General features: G+C 44.5%; 1 protein-coding gene across 1 annotated transcript; it reads right to left on the bottom strand.

Moving 5' to 3' along the window:
- Positions 1–5,460: 5,460 nt before the first annotated feature.
- On the bottom strand, positions 5,461–18,132 carry CAPRIN2 (caprin family member 2). The gene is made up of 20 exons (XM_066589252.1): positions 17,920–18,132; positions 16,476–16,538; positions 16,114–16,200; positions 15,557–15,795; positions 14,899–14,981; positions 14,428–14,568; positions 14,158–14,213; positions 13,720–13,983; positions 13,056–13,109; positions 11,633–11,740; positions 10,835–10,966; positions 10,679–10,739; positions 10,327–10,388; positions 9,895–9,993; positions 9,098–9,247; positions 8,251–8,425; positions 7,971–8,156; positions 6,678–6,778; positions 6,353–6,419; positions 5,461–6,277 (listed from the first exon to the last, which is right to left on the bottom strand). Exons 1-20 carry the CDS (start codon positions 18,130–18,132, stop codon positions 5,715–5,717), a joined length of 2,904 nt encoding a protein of 967 aa, XP_066445349.1. The 3' UTR covers positions 5,461–5,714.
- Between the last annotated feature and the right edge of the window lie 107 nt (positions 18,133–18,239).

The following is an 18,239-nucleotide window of genomic DNA, read 5'->3' on the forward strand; positions in this document are numbered from 1 at the left end:
ATAAGGATGAGACTTCCAGCCTCACAGAACCTGCGGTCACAGTAGAGGAAATACTGCTAATTACCGTAAGTGATCAGATTCCTGTAACCTGTATAAATGGCATCAGTGTCATTGTACCTACATAGACTATTTCAGAAGAACTGTACAACCGCAGACAGGAAGGACTGGAGCATATTCCTAACTTATTCTCTCATGTTGACAGAATACCACTATATACTGAACATAAGAGTTGTGTGCATTGTTAAACTAGTGCCATATAGTGAGCACTTAACTTTTAGTGTGGAACTAGTACCATGCAGTCGAACAATGATGTCCAGTGTAAAAACAGTGCTATACACTGAACACAATAGTGGCGTCCAAATAATAGTACTATACAGTGAACATACAACAGTGATGTGCAGTGTTTAAACAGTGCTATATAGTGAACACATAATAGATTCATATAGTTCACACTCAACTGTGCCATTCATTGTGTTAAAATTATTGTGAAATGTAGTTCACACTCAACTGTGTCTTTTAATGTGCAAATAGTGCAAGATAATGAACAAACAGCGCCATCCAGTGTAAAACCGGTTATACGGTGAACAGATAACAGTGCCCTACGCTGCTAAAATAATAGTTCTTTATAGTGAAAATACAGCACTGCTGTGTAGGTTTTCAATAGTGCTGTATAGTAAACACATAGCAGTGCCATACAGTGAACACTTAACTGTGCTATTCACTTTGCAAAGCACAAAAGTAAGTGACCCCCGCGCCTATCTTATTTACCTTAATCTAATTGTCTAACTTGCCAATGTCATACAAATTTGAAGTTTGGCACGACCATTCTTAAGGTCCTAAATAAGAAAAAGTAAAGGGGGTCACAATTTTAATATTCAATTCAAAGTGCAAAACTAAGGGACTCCTACCCTATGTAACGAATAACATCTGTACCACACAAATGTGAAATTTGGCATAACCATTCTTTAGATCCTAAATAGGAAAAGTAAAGGGTTGCAACTACAATATTCAATTCTAAGTGCAAAAGTAAGTAACCCCCCCATGTTATGTACCTAATCTAATTCTCTAACTTCTTGGTGTCGTACAAATTTGAAGTTTGGCATAACCATTGTCTAGGTCCTAAATAGGAAAAGTAAAGGGGCCTCAACTTTAATATTCCATTCTAAGTGCAAAAGTAAGTGACCCCCTATGTAACGTAACTAATAACACATCTGTACCACACAAACGTGAACTTTGCCATGACCAATCTTTATGTCCTAAATTGTCAAAAGTAAAAGGGGTCACAGCTTCAATATTAAATTCTAAGCATGAAAAACTGAAAATCTGCGATACATGAGATCATTCTTTTCTCAGAAGCCATAATGCCTAGGGAAATTTGTATACAGGAGGAGAATCTGCCTCATCTTCATGTGTATATACTGAGAATATAACTGACCTCTGTGTGTATATACACCGAGGAGAATCTACCTCACCTGTATGTGTATATACTGAAGAGAATATAACTGACCTCTAAGTGCAATACTGAAAAGCTGTAAAGCACATAAGAAAGCGGCCATAGACTGCAGGGATGGAGCATGCCTTTAAGGCTAAGAAGTGGCTGCAACCTCCAGCCTGGGGGTAAATTTGAATAAAAAGGGGCATTACTTTTAAGGGAAAAAAGTAAGGAGAGTGAGAGGGGTGGCACATTATGCAGAGGGACATCAGTCCGTGCAGTCTGAGGAGAATCTAATGCTCCTCTATGTGTATACAGATTTTATTCCTCGGTTCCTCTGATGTAACCACCACTTCATAAAGTTTTCTCTGAGAACAGATAAACACCTGGACCAAATTAACTTGGTCGAAGCAGAGTATAGCAGCTAGTTAGGTATATAAGGAAAATAAACAAGTGTTACTCTGTGTGCACATAAGTGCTATATAGGGAACACTTAACTGTGCCATCTAGTGTGCAAATAGTACAAGATTCAAGATGGAAATTTAATCAGATATGTAAATCTTCCTTCTTTAGGAACCATCGCCAGGGGTGAAGACCGCAAACCCTACAGAAGCAGATATAGGGACCAGTGGGTCACTACAGATTACGGTAAGTGGTTGTCTGAGAAGAACAGGTGGACACAAGTTTGGTATAAAAGGATGGTTCTCATTTATGAAGATTCTTTTACACGACTTCTGCATTGTTCAGTCGTCATTTTTAGGTCCCAAATTCTATGACGAAAACTTCATTATACTGTTAAAACAATTGGAGCCTTGTTTTTCTGATACAGAGCTCCAAATCTGCTGCACGGACAGTTAAATATCAAATCTGGCTGCCTGCAGTCACCACAAGAGGGAGCTCACTACATCCAGATTTAGACAGCCGCTACTCAAGGGAGCTCACTACACCCAGATTTATAGAACTAGCACTAAGAGGGCTCACTGCATACAAATCTACAGCAACCACTGTAGAGAACTCACTCCATACACATTTACACAGCCAGCACTAGAGGTAGCTCATTATATGCGTATTTTATTTATACATACACAGCCACCACTAGAGAGCTCAATGTATATTATACAAGTTTTGTGCATGAGCTCCCCCTGGTGGTGGCTGCAGCTTATCATTTATCTACAATGGCAATGTGGAGCTGCCATCACTGTACACACATAACTTGATGCTTTTCTTTCCAAATCACAATTGAATTTAAACATTCTATTCACTGACAGCATGAAGATGTCTTGAAAAAGCATTACTGACCATTAGAGAACAGATTTCTTTTATCTGTATATTACAGGCGATAACTGAGAAAACCATATCCCCACCGTGATAAGAGTATCCATCATCTTCTCGCTGACTTTTCTGCCGCTGCTAATCTACGTCTGTAGGTGCACTTTGGAGGGAACCATAGCACTCAAAATCCTCTGCTGAATGGGTCTGGGGGGAGGGAAGGTTGATGTGGTGTGGGGTGTGTGGTGTGTGGTGTGGGGTGTGGGGTGTGGGTGGAACTGACCAGTGTATAGTTTTGATTACTCGAGGAGTGGTGCAGAATACAGCCCCTCCTCACCGATATGCCTGAGACCACATGATCTCAGTCTCTGCAGAGCCTGGACAAATCAGGTTGACCAACAGAAGTAATGATCTTAAGGAGCAAGTTATATCTCTCCCATCTACTGCTCAGGTGCCCCTCTGTTTAATCTCCAACCTCTGAACAATTCTTTTGTCCCCACAGGTATCACAAAAGGGAGCGAAAAAGGAAAAGCCTGATTGCCTACATCGCATTATATGGCTGCCACATAACAAGTACATCAGCTGAGTTTACTAGCGAGACACTTATCCCCAATCTATATATGCCATTAAATGTTCTGTCCAAGTGCAATCATGTTGTGACGTTGTTATAGTGCTCTAAATTTCCTTGGTCAGCCATACTGAAAACACTGCTCCACTGTCTGTACAAGCAGGAAGAGCGTGCACTCATGGCAGCTGTAATGGATGGGAGCTCATGGACAGAAAGGTGTACATAGACTGTCCTATAAAGTCCATGTGTCACCAAGGAAGCTACATGCAGCTTTGTGTGTTTAGTGTTGCAATCCCACCATACCTAGATCTGTGGTAGAACAGCAGTGCTGCCCTTAGCTCCCTACCCTCAAATAAGATGACTGATGATTACCTCCAGGTCTACACAGAAAAGCTGAAGTGATTGGAGCCATTGTCCAAGTATGTGCATTTAGGGTCTAACTGGACTTCTATTGCGACGCTATTCTGAAGGGTAGCTTGGGAATATTATGGATGGGTGGTATTGGAGGTTCTCATCTCCACTACATACCAACCCCCCTATAAACCTCTATTCTATTACTTAATCTTACACTATGCACATTAGTTTGTGTCTAGACTGTTAGGAACACCTAAATTCCTCGTTTTAGGATTTTTCTCAGGAGGGGGAGAAATAAAATAATAATCTTTATTTGTATAGCGCCAACTTATTCCGCAGCGCTTAAATAACACAAACTTGCCCCAGCTCCACTGTCTAATCCATAGCTACAGAGTATGGGAGAAAATGTTGATTTATGCTTTCCCTTGTGTTGAACACAGCAGCATGGTGATGGTGTACAAGGGCAAAATAAACCCCATCAGGGCAGATGAAATTTTTGATTAACCCTGCGCTCTTCATTTACCCTGAACAGCCCTTGTAGCTCCTGTTCCATCAGTACTACTGACATACATTTGTCTTTAAGTCAAAACAATATTTAAAATGACTCCAAATGCAAGGCTTTAGATAACAAAGCTGAAGCCATTGGACGTAGGTTCAGGGAGGAAGGGGGGTGGGGGGGGGGGGGGGGGGGGAAGAGAAGAGATGGCAGAGAACAATCCAATAGTCTTCCTTTCTCAGGGGGAAGACGGAGGGCATTACATGAGCACATTTGCTCCTCCCCCCCCCCCCCCCCCCAAAAAAAAAACCCTTTACACCAGCAGATGATCGCTCAAACGACAGTCGATCCTTTTGCATAAAGTATTAAATAGCTACTCAGCTACTTAAGTACCAATTAGGTGTGTAAATGAAGCCTTCACTGAATGCAGTTAATAGCCCGAGGCCATTATCTGGGCTCAGATCCTTTGTTTGCCAGGGGGGAAACAATGCTATCAGCACTCCCTATGGAGATTTTCGCCAAACGATTGGCTGATGTAAGTGGGCCTTTAGTCAGACTTAATCTGAAATGCTGTGTCCAGTTCTGGGCACCACAGTTTAAAAGACAAACTGGTGCAAGTTCAGAGAAGAGCTACCAGGATGGTGAAGGGTCTGCAAATCATGTGCTAAACTTATGCTTTTAGTCCCCCATAGGAGACTTGAACTTTTCATTTGAGTACTCCTGCAGTATGATGTAATGGGATATTACATTGGGAGTCTTCAGAAGGCCCCTGACTGCCAATGTAACCGAACAGCACTCTGCAAACTCATTACGTGGATGCCATTCAGGATCACTGAGTACAATCAATCCTACTCCATACAAACTCCAAACATCCACGACTTTACTGTACTATATGAAGGGTTAAAAGGTTAATGGATCTGTTAGTCATTATATAACATGCATGAGGTAGGGGGTGTTAAATACTAACTCTGGCAGGAACGTTTTTGTAGTTTTGTCCAAGAGAAAGCAAATTAAATGTTAGATAAAACATTTCCCTTACATACTACACAGCAGCACAACAGGGTTTATCAGGCATAAGGGAGTACATGTGTATCAGCCTACTCTTAATCTGCAAGATGGCAGACAGGGTAATGGTTCCCCCACCATGAACCACCTATGGCATATTGCTTGGTGGGTATTGGCCAAAGTCCCCAAAATCCCAGAGATGGTGGCACCCATAATCCCTGGCAGAGATGGTCACATACAGCCCAGATAAGCAATAAGAACTGCTAATATGATTAATGTTATACCACCAGCCTCACTGGGACCAAGGAAAATGAAGGACATACAACTGAACTGCAATTATATTTATTAAACCACTGACATCCAACACCAATAGAAAGTTGCTACACACCAAAAATCTGCATTTTGTGACAAGGCCATGACATCTAACTTGATTATGAGAACAATGGCCATTTGGCTTCATGCATGGTCAATGATCTCACAAGGGTCAGATATGAAGTCTCTTAACCAATCTTGTCCTTTAACTACATGGAGTTTTCCTAACAACCGCAAGCCATCAACCATTGCACGATTCAGTGCAATGCCATATCTAGTCAGTCCTGATACTGCAAGTACCCAGAGAAGGTGGAGTATTTCCAGCTGCTGCCATAAATGGCTCCTCTGTGCAGTCGTAGCCAGATCTGGTCACCCTGGAAGAGTTGCAGGACAGCGTGGTTACTGGCAGTCTCATGGTCAGGGGCACCATCATTGGCATAGGCAGATACCATCACCTCATCATTCTTCATCAGGTTCACATACAGAGGAACATTCACAGCCAACTTCAGCATGTGGAATATGAACACATAGGTGCCGTTCACTGGGCAGATGAAACGCCCAACTTGGAAGTCAAAGGTATCCCCCAGATTGTTGAGCAAGAGGTCAAACACAATTGGTTGATCTAGTGTGCCAGGAGCAAAGTTAGATGTTCTGGCTGTGGAAAATGCTACCCTCATCTGCTGAGGAAGAGGGTAGACATGGACTGGCAGAATGGTGGCTGCTTGGCTGTTCATGGTCATATCAACTGGTGTCATGCTGCGTGACTCCCCCTGTCCAGAGTCTGTACTGTTGAAGCTTTCCTCCATCTCTGGGCTCCCAAGCTGCGATGAATCATTCCAACCTGCAGAAGAAACGAGTTTATTAGGACTTTTAGCCCCAATGACACGAGGAACGGCTTCCAGACTGCAGTACTCACTTCTTGAAGTGCAGCGGCCAGCTGAAGTGACAGATCCTCTCTTATGGAGAAAGTGGGAATTTGCATCCTAAAGAATTAAAAGATACAGCATTGAGTAACCAAGTCCTTGATGCATCAACAAATTTTGGTGTACACTGGCACTGACTCATAGGTTACTAGAACTCTAGCTAGCACAAACCCAAATGGATGAAGTGTTAGTAACCCTCTTCCCCAAATGTCTATAGGGCTTCTACTGGCCTCACTGTCTTCTGGAGATAGTTGAAGGGGTTGGGGAAAAAAAAAAGACAAAAACAAACAAAGCATTCCTATGTGCAGCTAGTCTTACCCGTGGTAAGTACTGGGCAACAGGGAAATCTCGCCCAGGGCAGGGTGCATGTCCGTAGCCTCCATTGGGTGGACATTGGGGTGCTCTATAGGTCTCAGGTGCTGAAGAGAAGAAAAACAAAAAGTTGCATGTGTTATTATACTTATTTATGTTAGCAGGAGGAGGTCATAATACACACACTAAATGGCCCTATTGTTAGAGCCCCCGCTCATCTCACAATTGATGCTTATGTATGGAAGTCACCGTGACCCCAGAGTGCAGCATAAAGTCACGTGACAAGTGTTTCCGTGGATCAGTTTGTGTGAATCCACATTAGATGAGAAGCTAGTTATCTGAGTGACTTCCAACGAGGCCCAGTCATTGGTGTTACACTGCAGTGAGACCCTGGCTGACTAGTGTGAGGTTTTCATGTACACTGAAAATGACAATCAAGAAAGAAGTCTAGCGAGAGACAATCCTGTGGGTGAAAGTTTATTGCTGCAAAGAGTCAGAGGAGGATGTCAGGAATCTGACCAACAGGCACTGCACAATTAGCTGAACACAACACTGGTGCTCAAGCTAATGTGGGAATACACAACTTGCTGTTCTTTAGAATCAATAGTCCAACAGAAGACAACCAGTTCTAGTGCCATTGTGTTTGAGAGAAACAAGGACTTCAGTGGGCAAAACCCCCCCCCCCCCCACAAAACCTGTACCATCGTGCAGCAGAAAACCATCTCCTGGTCAGACAAATACAGATTTGTTGCACCGTGCTGATGGGAGGTCAGCAAGTGACCCCTTCCCATCAGGACCATCTAATCGGCAGCAACTAAAAGTTGTCCGCAGGGGCCAATATTCTTGTTGAATGATCATCAACTAGTGGAATCTATACTATTAACAGTAGCAGCTCTGCAGGCCAAAAAGTGCAACTAGATGGGGGTCTTTATGGCCTAGTTTGTATTGGCAAGTTAGTAAAAGCATGTCCACTTGACTGGCATGAGCACACTGTTCAAGTGACCAGACCAGCACTGAGTTGGGTAAAGCAGTAGTTGCTAGTGCCCTCACCCTTTCCACCCACCGTGCACTTGACTTGCATTTTCCCTGTGTAGGAAAGTGTACTGAACAGTGTAGGTGATTGGAATAGCAGCAGAACAAAGGGTCAGTTAGGTTTTTTGACCTTGTATTTTACATTAGTCAGTTAACTGGCACTGAGGGAAAGTCAAGTACTGACTCCAGTTATTGGCTCTAGTGAACTGGGCTAGTGTAAACAAGGCCTAACAGTAACCAGTGCGATACAAAAAAGTTCTTACTTGCCTTTAAAGCTTGTCGGGCAGCGATAGCTGTTAGTCATTACCCGGGCTCCACGGCTGGATCCTCTTATGATTCCACCTCGGGCACTCATGCATGGTTGGGGAATACGAGGCATGAGGTTGGGGGTGGAGGTATAACATGGTATGTTTCCACTGCTCACTGGAGGCATCCCAGAAGGAAAGGAACTGCCTAAGATAGAAAAATGTAGCATTTGTCTTACGGCAGTAGTAGGGGGCTGGGTATTGTTCCTCCAGACTCCCTCAGCTACAATAATTTGACTTACCCACAGGAAGCTCCTGTATGAGCGCGTGCGGTTCTGCACCATTTAGTGCCAGTAAGCTGTGAGGAAGGGTCTGGGTACTTGCTGTACTGTAGGTCTGCTGGTATTCTGAGGTATATGGTGGAGCTTTAACTTCTATCTCTTTATGAGTCGGCAGTGGAGAATTCACTTTAAATACCTAAAAAGGGTAAAAAAGGCACATGCAAGACTAGCTTCTCCAGTAGAAGGGGTTAAGTTAGCCTGATCTCACCAGATGGTGGTAAGAAAGTGGGTAAAAAGTTATGGATGCACACTTCTATAGACCTAAGTGGGCAATGTATGGCACCTCCTAGTAGCAGCAAGTACTACTTTGGGAAAAAAAAAAAGTGGAAGGGGTGGGGTGGGGGGTGGAGTTAATCAGTGGTCTGTCCTAAAGATACAACTACTAAAACACTAAAGCAGTATCTGGGACTTAACTATTGCCCTAAGGCTAGGGCATCAATATTGGATCGGGGTTGTTGCTCAGAACCCTTGACGATCGGCTGAAGTCAGGTGGGCACTGCCGTCACTTCGCTGCATACAAGACAGTGCCATACGTTGCATAGTGACTGCTTAGTATTGCATCTCAATCCCATTTACTTATATGGGAATGAGCTACTCTCAGATCATGTGACCTATGAACATGACACAGGCCTAACAAGCGACAACAGTGTTCACATGATTACCATGACCTCTTCAAGACATCACTGACCACTGGCTGTCAGAGGATAGGTTATCAGTCTCAGTTCCAAAAAACCCTTTAATACTTGTAACCAGGATTGGGCAGTAGTGACTGGCAATACCAGACCCTCATGCCACCTCTAAGACTTACCACCTGCATTCCTTGGAAAGGAGACGTGTGGGAGGAGACTGAGGGGCTTCTGCTAGACAGTGGGGTCCCTTCCCGTTTCAGTGGCAAGAGTGGAACTTTGGTTGGAGTCTTAGGAGACTGGAGCTGCTCAGTTTGCAGAGGCACAGGAGTCTGGAATGATGTAGGAAGCTTATACAGTCAACATGTACACAACTTGGACGACTTTAAAGAAACCCTCCGGTCCTGGACAAGTAAAGATGGAACGGGTTCTCCAACTACCTGATGTACACTGCATTAGTATGTGTTAGATTACACCACCACACCGGCTTTGATTGACCAATGCCACCCACATGAGCAGCACTGGCCAGTCAGAACTGCGTGTTGTGACTTGCACACATTGGTAGTAAGCAGACTGCTCTATTACCACTGCAGTGGCCAGGCTTAGTATTGCAGGCTAAATTCCCATTGAAGTGAATGCCTGCAACACCAAGCCTGACCTCTGTAGTGGAAATGTAGCCATCGGATTTCTGGAGAAAATCAGCTCAGTGCATGAGCAGTAGCCAGACAATTGACCAGCTGGGGTCCTGTGGCAGACCACTACTGAGGACCTATCCTAAGAGGACAGGCTATTAATAGTTTGAAGGGGCCAAACCCTTTAAGGTCATACCATGTTCAATTTTGTGACCCAACTAGGACCCCTAACCAAGGACAGCTCATCTGGACCACAAGCTAAGGTACTCTGCTTGACTAGTCTTGCGCCAAGGCCTTTGATTTTAGTTGTAATACATGGGTATCCACTGCTAAAGCAAGCGACTCACCGGACTTCTCTCTGGAAGAGCCTCAGGTAGTTGAGTGTTTGGACTATAGACCTGCTCTGGAGTCTTTGCCTCCACCTTATGGGCTGGTGAGACTGGAACCTGCCATACAAGATATAGGAAACTCAAGCCACACCTCCAGGAACACTTTCCTTCACCGACTAAGTATACATTTAGCTTTTAGCTGACATTCCAGCCTTACGATTACAGGTGAGCTTGCAGGTGTTGGAGAGTCTGGTTCTGATGAAGTGGGAGAGACTGGATCAATTACTGGTTCCACTGGGGTGTAGGCCTAGAGAGGATGGCATTTAGTAAACCACCAATTACACCAAGTTGTTAGAACCCCCAGGTGAGACCTGCCATATAGCTCCACATTGAGCCCAAGAAGAATGGACATGAGTTATGGTTCAGCCATGCTACCATAACAACTATTACCTTTTCAGCTGGCACGGTTGTTTCCTTTGGGCTCTTCATGTCCTCAGGTGGCACTGCTGGGGCTAAAAGGAACAGCGACAGAATAGCAGGTATACATCACATGCTCATTATAACTATTGTCAATGAACTAGAGAAAGTGGCAATACAGGAACTCAAGGCAGCCAATGCTTACGCTAACAGAATACTGGTAGTACTTGCCATTACCCATTTGCTGTAGAATACAGGTTTAAATTCCCGGTTAGCCATTCAGGCTGAACGTAAAGTTTGTCAGTGCACTGAGTGACTACAAAAAGCTCCCTGCACCCATGTGATTGCAAGTACACCTCCAAGTGTTGGTTTTAGCATCACTGACCTATCAGTAGTCTTGGTGAGACTGCTTTTGGAGATGGAAATTCAAAATCCAACATGGAGTCCTAGAGGAATAGTTTTGTTGAAACCCCAACTGCAGGTTACCTTGTCTCTACTACTTCCAAAGGACTAGGCCGTCAGATCTCCCAGCTCGCCTTACCTGCATGAAGTTGTATGTTCCCTTGATCTGATCAATGAGATCTTCCAGCTTTTGTTTCCGCAGTTCTGGATCCTTTGGAAGAACTGGTGTAAAGGAGAACTCGTCTGCCGATTGAGGTGCCACACGCTGTGGCTAGAAGAGAAATATCATGTTGTACTCCTGCAGGCAAGTAGTCCATGGCTTTGTATAATGCAAGGCCTGAGCTCTACACAACACCATATCTTTTGCCTAAAATGTGTCAAACTCAAGGCCTGTGGGCAAAATCTAGCCCCAGTGTCATTTTGTAGCTGGTGATGGATGTCCAAATGCAGAAGGACCATCTTGGATTCTGAGCTCCAGTGCGCACCTTCACACCACTGCTCAACTCACAGGTGGTAGCACAGCTCTGCCGATCCACCCTTAGAGGTAGGAAGCTCCATTTATGTAACCTTATCAAATGGGTTATTACGCAATACGTACCAAAATAGGATGCAGTTTTCACATCGCAAGATATACATGTGAAAAATGGATAGTTGAATACCCCAATGGAAGTCAGTAGAGATTAAGCTGTATTACATGCGTAAAAAGTGCAACTACAGCCATGTGAATGAGCCCTTATAAGCAGCCCTTTGAAGGCAGCCATGAGGACATAGCCCTTGGTGAAAAAGTTGACACCCCCGACCTAAAAAGGTTCCTTTAAGCAGTGGTCCAATAGCATCATTCATGGAAGGATGTAGGCAGACTTTAGGTCTGTCCTTCATACTCCATTCCACCCATTAGTATAATATAACCCCCCTGATGCCACATCACATGACCAACCTGAGGACTGCTCACAGCTGGTGATGGGGGACTGATACAGATGGGTGCAGGAACTTCTCTCTTCTTCAGTGTAACCTGTACACTTGGAGCAGGAGACATCTTAGGATCCTGATGATAGAGGAACATTTTGTAGGTAAAGCAATAAGAAATTAAGCTTTTTTTCTTTTAGGGTGGGTTGCACCAACTATGCTGTTGATCCAGGTTCAGGTAAACTGATCAGCTGTTGAACTAGACTTAAAGGGGTTGTCCCGCGAAAGCAAGTGGGGTTATACACTTCTGTATGGCCATATTAATGCACTTTGTAATGTACATTGTGCATTAATTATGAGCCATACAGAAGTTATTCACTTACCTGTTCCGTTGCTAGCGTCCCCGTCTCCATGGTGACGTCTAATTTCAGCGCCTAATCGCCCGATTAGACGCGCTTGCGCAGTCCGGTCTTCTCCCTTCCGAATGGGGCCGCTCGTGCCGGAGAGCTGCTCCTTGTAGCTCTGCCCCGTCACGTGTGCCGATTCCAGCCAATCAGGAGGCTGGAATCGGCAATGGAGCGCACAGAGCCCACGGTGCACCATGGGATCCCGGCGGCCATCTTACTAAAGTAAGTAAGAAGTCGCCGGAGCGCGGGGATTCGGGTAAGTACTGGACGTTTTTCTTTTTTTTTTATAACATGCATCGGGTTTGTCTCGCGCCGAACGGGGGGGGGGGGGGGGGGGTATACTAATAGATCTTGGGTATACTAATAGATCACAAACGGAACATGAGTCAGTGTGATGCAGCAGCAATGAAGGCAAACAATTCTGGGATGTATTAAGAGAAGCATAGAGCCTAGATCACATGAGGTAATTATCCCCCTCTATTCTTCCTTAGTCAGACCTCATCTGGAATACTGTGTCCAGTTCTGGGCACCCCGATTTAAAAAAAAAAAAAATTGACATACTGGAGCAAGTTCAGAGAAGCGTTACCAAGATGGTGAGCGGTTTGCAAATCATGTCCTATGAAGAACGGTTAAAGGATCTGAAGGGCTGTCAGTGCAGAGGGATCAGCCCTATATTCATCTGCACAAGGAAAGACTAGAAGCAATGGGATGAAACTGAAAGACGAGACAGATTAGATACAAGACAGTGAGGGGGATCAATGAGTGGAACATGTTACCATGGGAAACGGGGAGTTTCTTTCAATGGAATTCTTTAGAAGCTGGACAGACATCTGTCCGGGATGAATTAGTGAATCCTGCATTGAGCAGCAGGTTGGACCAGATGACCCTGGAGGGAGGTCCCTTCCAACTCTACCATTCAATCCAAGTTTATCAGCTGATCGCTGTTCAACAGCACGGTTGGGGCAATCTGCCCTTAGAGCTCTAGCATACTGATGCCTGGGGTTTGTACCTAAGGACTGAAGGCAGAAAAGGCCAACTGACACCAACCTTAAGTGGGGTTACTGCTTTTACTTCTTGAAGTTTTGGGGTCCGCTCACGTCTCTATAACAAGATATAAAACATTAATATACCACAACTAGAAGATCCTGGTCCCCAATGCAAAGTGAATGACTCCTCGCCAATCTTGAACAGCAACACCTACAGCATCCATTGACCAATATCCCAGAGGTCACATTAGGAACAGCACATGCATGAAGGAGCTTGACCCATTGTGGTCAGACTTGAGTGTCTGCCCAAGTGCTGATCCTGGTCTGACAACTGACATTAGCAGATTCACGGGCCTGTGAAAGATGTAGAATTTATTCACAGGTGCTGAGTTGCACTGAAGACTGCAGGCAGCTGGAGTGGTCCGAGTAACCCACTGAGCCAATGATCGTTTTTATACAACGAGTGTTCAGTTAATTTCAAGTTGTACGTCCAGCTAATGGGCAGAACGTACATAATTAGTAAGTTATCCTACTGACATGTGAACCTTCCCTTGTGATTACACCAAGTCTTTTTGGACAACCTTTATATTTTGGTTAGCATTCCCCCTTGAATTATAGTTTATCTACTCAAATGCAGTCATTTATTCAGGTACCGATGTCAAGGCATGTGACCAGGAAGCTGTACCAATTCTAGCATGCCCCACCAGCCAGGACTGGGCAGTTACCTCCTTCGGTGATGCCAGGTCACATTTTGTTGGTAGAGGAGTAGCAGGCTGAGGGACACTTGTAGCCTCCCAGGGCTTGGTCAGTGGTGTCAGGGATGGTGGAGATTGCCACCTTTTTGGTGGCTCTTGTAGCTTCATGTTAGCAGCCACTGGCCAGGGTTTTATTACTTCTGGCTTAAGGTATTTAACTTGCACCAGGCTTGGCACTTCTGTAGCTTTGGGTATCTGCTGCTCGATGTTTGGTACACGAGGTCTAATGGGAAGCTAGAAGACAAGTGACATTAGTTGTGGTAACAGACTGGAGAGGCCATTATTCCAAGACACTAGTGGACCCCATGAAAGTTCAGATTGTGCCCCCCCCCCCTCCAATTACATGAAATGATATAGCAATACAATGCCCAGACCAATATGTACAACCTCTAGCTCCTACCATCTCACCATTACCTCTCTAGAAGGAGGAGGAGTTTCCAGTTTCACATGTTCCACAAAGGACTCTGAAGGGGGAAAAAATAAAAAAAAGTTATGGCAGTTCATATCCATTAGGTCCTAAGGCAGCCAACAGGCTACAACAAAGTTCAATGACTGCAGCTCAGGTGCAGTGCATACTGAAGTCTGAGGTGGTCTGGACTACCTGTGAGGCTCAGACTTCTGCTCGCTCCTCCATGCTCTACGCTATTCTTATTGATATTATAGCAGATCTCCACTTGCCTGTGTCAGCCAATTTGATGGTTTCGTTCTTTGGAGGTTCTTTCAATAAGACTTCCGGTTTCTCAGGTAGTGGAGGATCAGGGACATTTTCAAAATACCCACAATCCAGCATTCTGGCCACCAGATCCTTCAGGTACTTGTCTACATATACACAGATTAGCTCATGAGTATGCAAGGCCAAATGGAAAGCTGCAACAGCTAGTCAAGCTTTACAAGTCATGGATTCACATGGAACCAAGGTCTTAAAGTTGCCCTGTTAACTATTCTTTACTCAGTATGAAATCCAAGTTGCTCATCTGCCATTGTGATAGTATGAGGGTACATTTACACAGTTAAGTGCCATGTTGGGCCGAGAAAAATCTGACCTACATCACGCTGCTTTCTCAGTAATTGTGATACAGAATTGCCCTTGCCTGTGTTATGGCACCCTATGGGGTTGGTCTCCCTTGAGCCAATTCTAGGACTACTCACAGTTGGTTCCAGCCACCGTCTTCTCATTGCCCTCCAGCAAGTTCCAAAGGTAGATTGATAGCTGATCCATCTCATCTTCAAGACTGTAGGATAAGAGAAGGTCATCCAAGATGGAAATTCCAGCAAGACCTTAAGTCAAGAGTTCCTGGGGAAAGCTGGGCTACGACCAATATTGATGTTAAAGTGGACCTAGAAACCTGAAAAGCAGATCTGCTGCTCCTCAAAAGAACTGCACAAGTAGTCACTTCCCAATTGGGAGTCTGTAAAAGCTGTGTGATGTTCCTTTATGGGTGGTCATGGAGAATACGGTCAGCCAGCTTTGCCAAAACTAGATATGCTGAATAGAAGTCAAGTTGACAATATGACACATTTAAAGAGAGTTCCTTTCAACAATTTACATATATTTTGAGTAATGTACATGGTGGTTAAATCTAGGATGTAACTTGTACTCCAGAGCTACACTCACTATTCTGCTGGTGGTATAACTGTACATGCCTTACTTATTCTGAACTAATTTTGTATTATCCTCCAGAGCTACACTCACTATTCTGTTGGTGGATTAACTGTACATGCATTACTTTTCCTGAACTAATTTTGTATTATCCTCCAGAGCTGCACTCACTATTCAGCCACTGTACAGATTTTTTTACCATCTCACCTCATGTGTTTAAACCTCTTGTGACAGACGAGTTTGGAAAACTTTGACAGAGAGTCCAGCTCCTTGGAGGTGATGTACATGGCCCCATTTGCTCCATTCTTGAAGTCTTGCCGCACGTGATTCTCCGAGAAGGACTGTAACAAGTACTGGATCTCCAGCACCATGCACAGCCGCTTCTTCTCCTCCTCGACCCTCTGGATTTGCTCACGCCTGAAGGCCTTCTTCTGAGCCTTTATTAACTGAGGAACAGGCCAAGCCAACAGTCAGCATTCAGCAATGGAGGATTCCTTATAACGGATGAGTCTAAAGAAACCTGAGCCCTGATACATTGCAACAAAACCCCAGCTGTGTCAGGATTGGGTTATGAGTGTTCCTACTTACTCTTACTTGAGGACACTGGGCAGAGTTGAACGAACAAGTCACAGTTAGAGCATTACACAAACCACCTACTTTGCACTAGTTTCACAGGACAATCCCGTGAAGAGTGGTGGTTGTGAGGTACTGCTCAGCAGTCAAGTCTCCACCACCCTTTCTTTAAGTTCTCACATTAAACTTACATCTTGGCTGAGAGCTGTGAACACTTTTTGAAGTTCTTTGGCAAAATCCAGATTATGAAGGACCTCATCGTACTTGTCAACTGCCTCCTGCAAGAGAAGCAAAGGCACAAAAATTTCCTTCAAGATAGTGGATAACAACCTGAACTGACTGTTGTGAGACTACAACTCCCAGCAAGCCGTGACATAAAAAAAACAGATGAAAGTAGGAAGTTGGTTGAACATGCCGTAAAGACATTCGGTAGGACAGACAGTAATGCGACTGCATGATCAGACGAAATCAGGTTTGTTTGTAGTCTGTTACCATGGAAACAGCATAGCAGTCATGTACAGAAAACAGTAAATCTGAAGGCCAGGCTACGCACCAGCTGGTCAGGATTCAGCTCTTCACCATTTTTTATACGTTCTTTGTAATCTTCTAGTTTGACCTGAAAAATAAGCAATATATTCTATATAACCAAACAGTGAGATTTATGATGTTCACCTCCCACAGACAGATTTTCCCTCCCCAGAACAGCCCTCAGACTACCTTAGTTAGACTAACCCTCTAGCTCAGAGCATCTCATTTTTCTAGAGCATTTGAAGGTGTGACAAAATCATACTGGTAGATAGTCACCCATCTTTGTGTGTAAATCTGCCACGGTTTTGGTCTGGGTAATTTGAGTTGATCTGAGCAGATGTTAGGTACATTTCCTGCCTAGCAGAACTCATCCATATTCATTTTACTGACTTTCAAACCTATACTGGAAGGGTCTTTGATCCCATCTAGTGGTTCTAGGACCAAAGAAGCCCTAAAACAAAACAAAAAAACAAACAAAAAAACACACTATTTGCAGGAGATCACATTGTTTCTAGCCCCTCCAATACACATCCTCCAGACTTGCTGACTGCAAGTTCCCTCCACTGAGATGGGACAAATAAAGTGAATAGGGATTATGGGTCATTTGAAGGTCCCAGCTCAACAGCAGTTATAGTTTCAAAACAACGAGTTCCACAGATGCAGTTCATTCACCATAGTCTCTGTGTGACCCCCAAAATCCATGGAATCACAAACCTGCTAAACCAATCTGTTGCAGATAGTGTTTGGTAACCATGGGTAGGCAATACCATAGCTCCCCTATTGGAGGGCATATACTCAGTAAGCCTACGTGATGTCAAGAGAAGGACTGTGGAGGTAGGACCCAGAGGGAGTTTAAGACTAGAGGGCAACCCCTCCATTGTCAGACCCAGGCTGTGCACCTTTCCACATGCGCCACACCCCAGGACTATGTGAAACTTCAGACTTTATGCTTTGCTTTCATACTGTTGTGTATTTGTAGCTCCTGACCCTTCTATAAATACGTTCTTTTGTATATTTTTACCCAAACACTGATAACCCATTTTAGAATAAAGCTTTAAACTTTATTAGTTGTCCTTTGACTCTAAAAAGTAAATCCATAATCCCAAGTTGTGTAAATGGTGTGTTGGCTGTTCCACATGGTCAATGATGGTGGCCGTGAGGTGTGCTAGGCCATGCAGAGTGGGATTTGGGCTTCATCTTGCATGAGTGCCAGATTCAGGGAGCTGGAAATAAGTCACCCCTATGGTCTGCCCCCCCAGGGGCCATACAACACCAGTTTGTGACTGTCAGACCCATTAATGTGACAGAAGGCATGAAAGCTGCTCTGGTTGCTTTCAGACCAGCATCCAGATTGCTTGATCCTGCCATTTTGGATTAACCCATTCATGTCTCACAATACACTCCTTGCAATGAGCCTCCCTCCCATAACTGGAGTGGATCGCAGCATCCGTCAGATTTTCGGCCCCTACCTTCTTTTTCTCGATGTTGCGAATCTTGTGTTTCAGGCTGATGAAGCCGTTCTCTATATACGTCTCATAAACCTGCAGCGGAGTCGCTGTAGACAGCGAGGACTGCAGCGAACTGAGACCCCGATCGGATGAGTGCTTAGGGTCTCCCATGTGGTTGGACAACTGACCAGCACTATCCGGACTCCCAGGACTGGAGGGCGAGAGCTGGACCATCATGGAGGATTAGCCTGCAGGAAGGAGTGAGGGCTCATTCACATCAATATGCAGCAGATTTGCACAAAAATAATAAGATGCACAGAAGGGTCATTGACTTAATACGC

Source organism: Eleutherodactylus coqui, chromosome 2, assembly GCF_035609145.1.
Source record: "Eleutherodactylus coqui strain aEleCoq1 chromosome 2, aEleCoq1.hap1, whole genome shotgun sequence".
NCBI classification, from domain to species: Eukaryota; Metazoa; Chordata; class Amphibia; order Anura; family Eleutherodactylidae; genus Eleutherodactylus; species Eleutherodactylus coqui.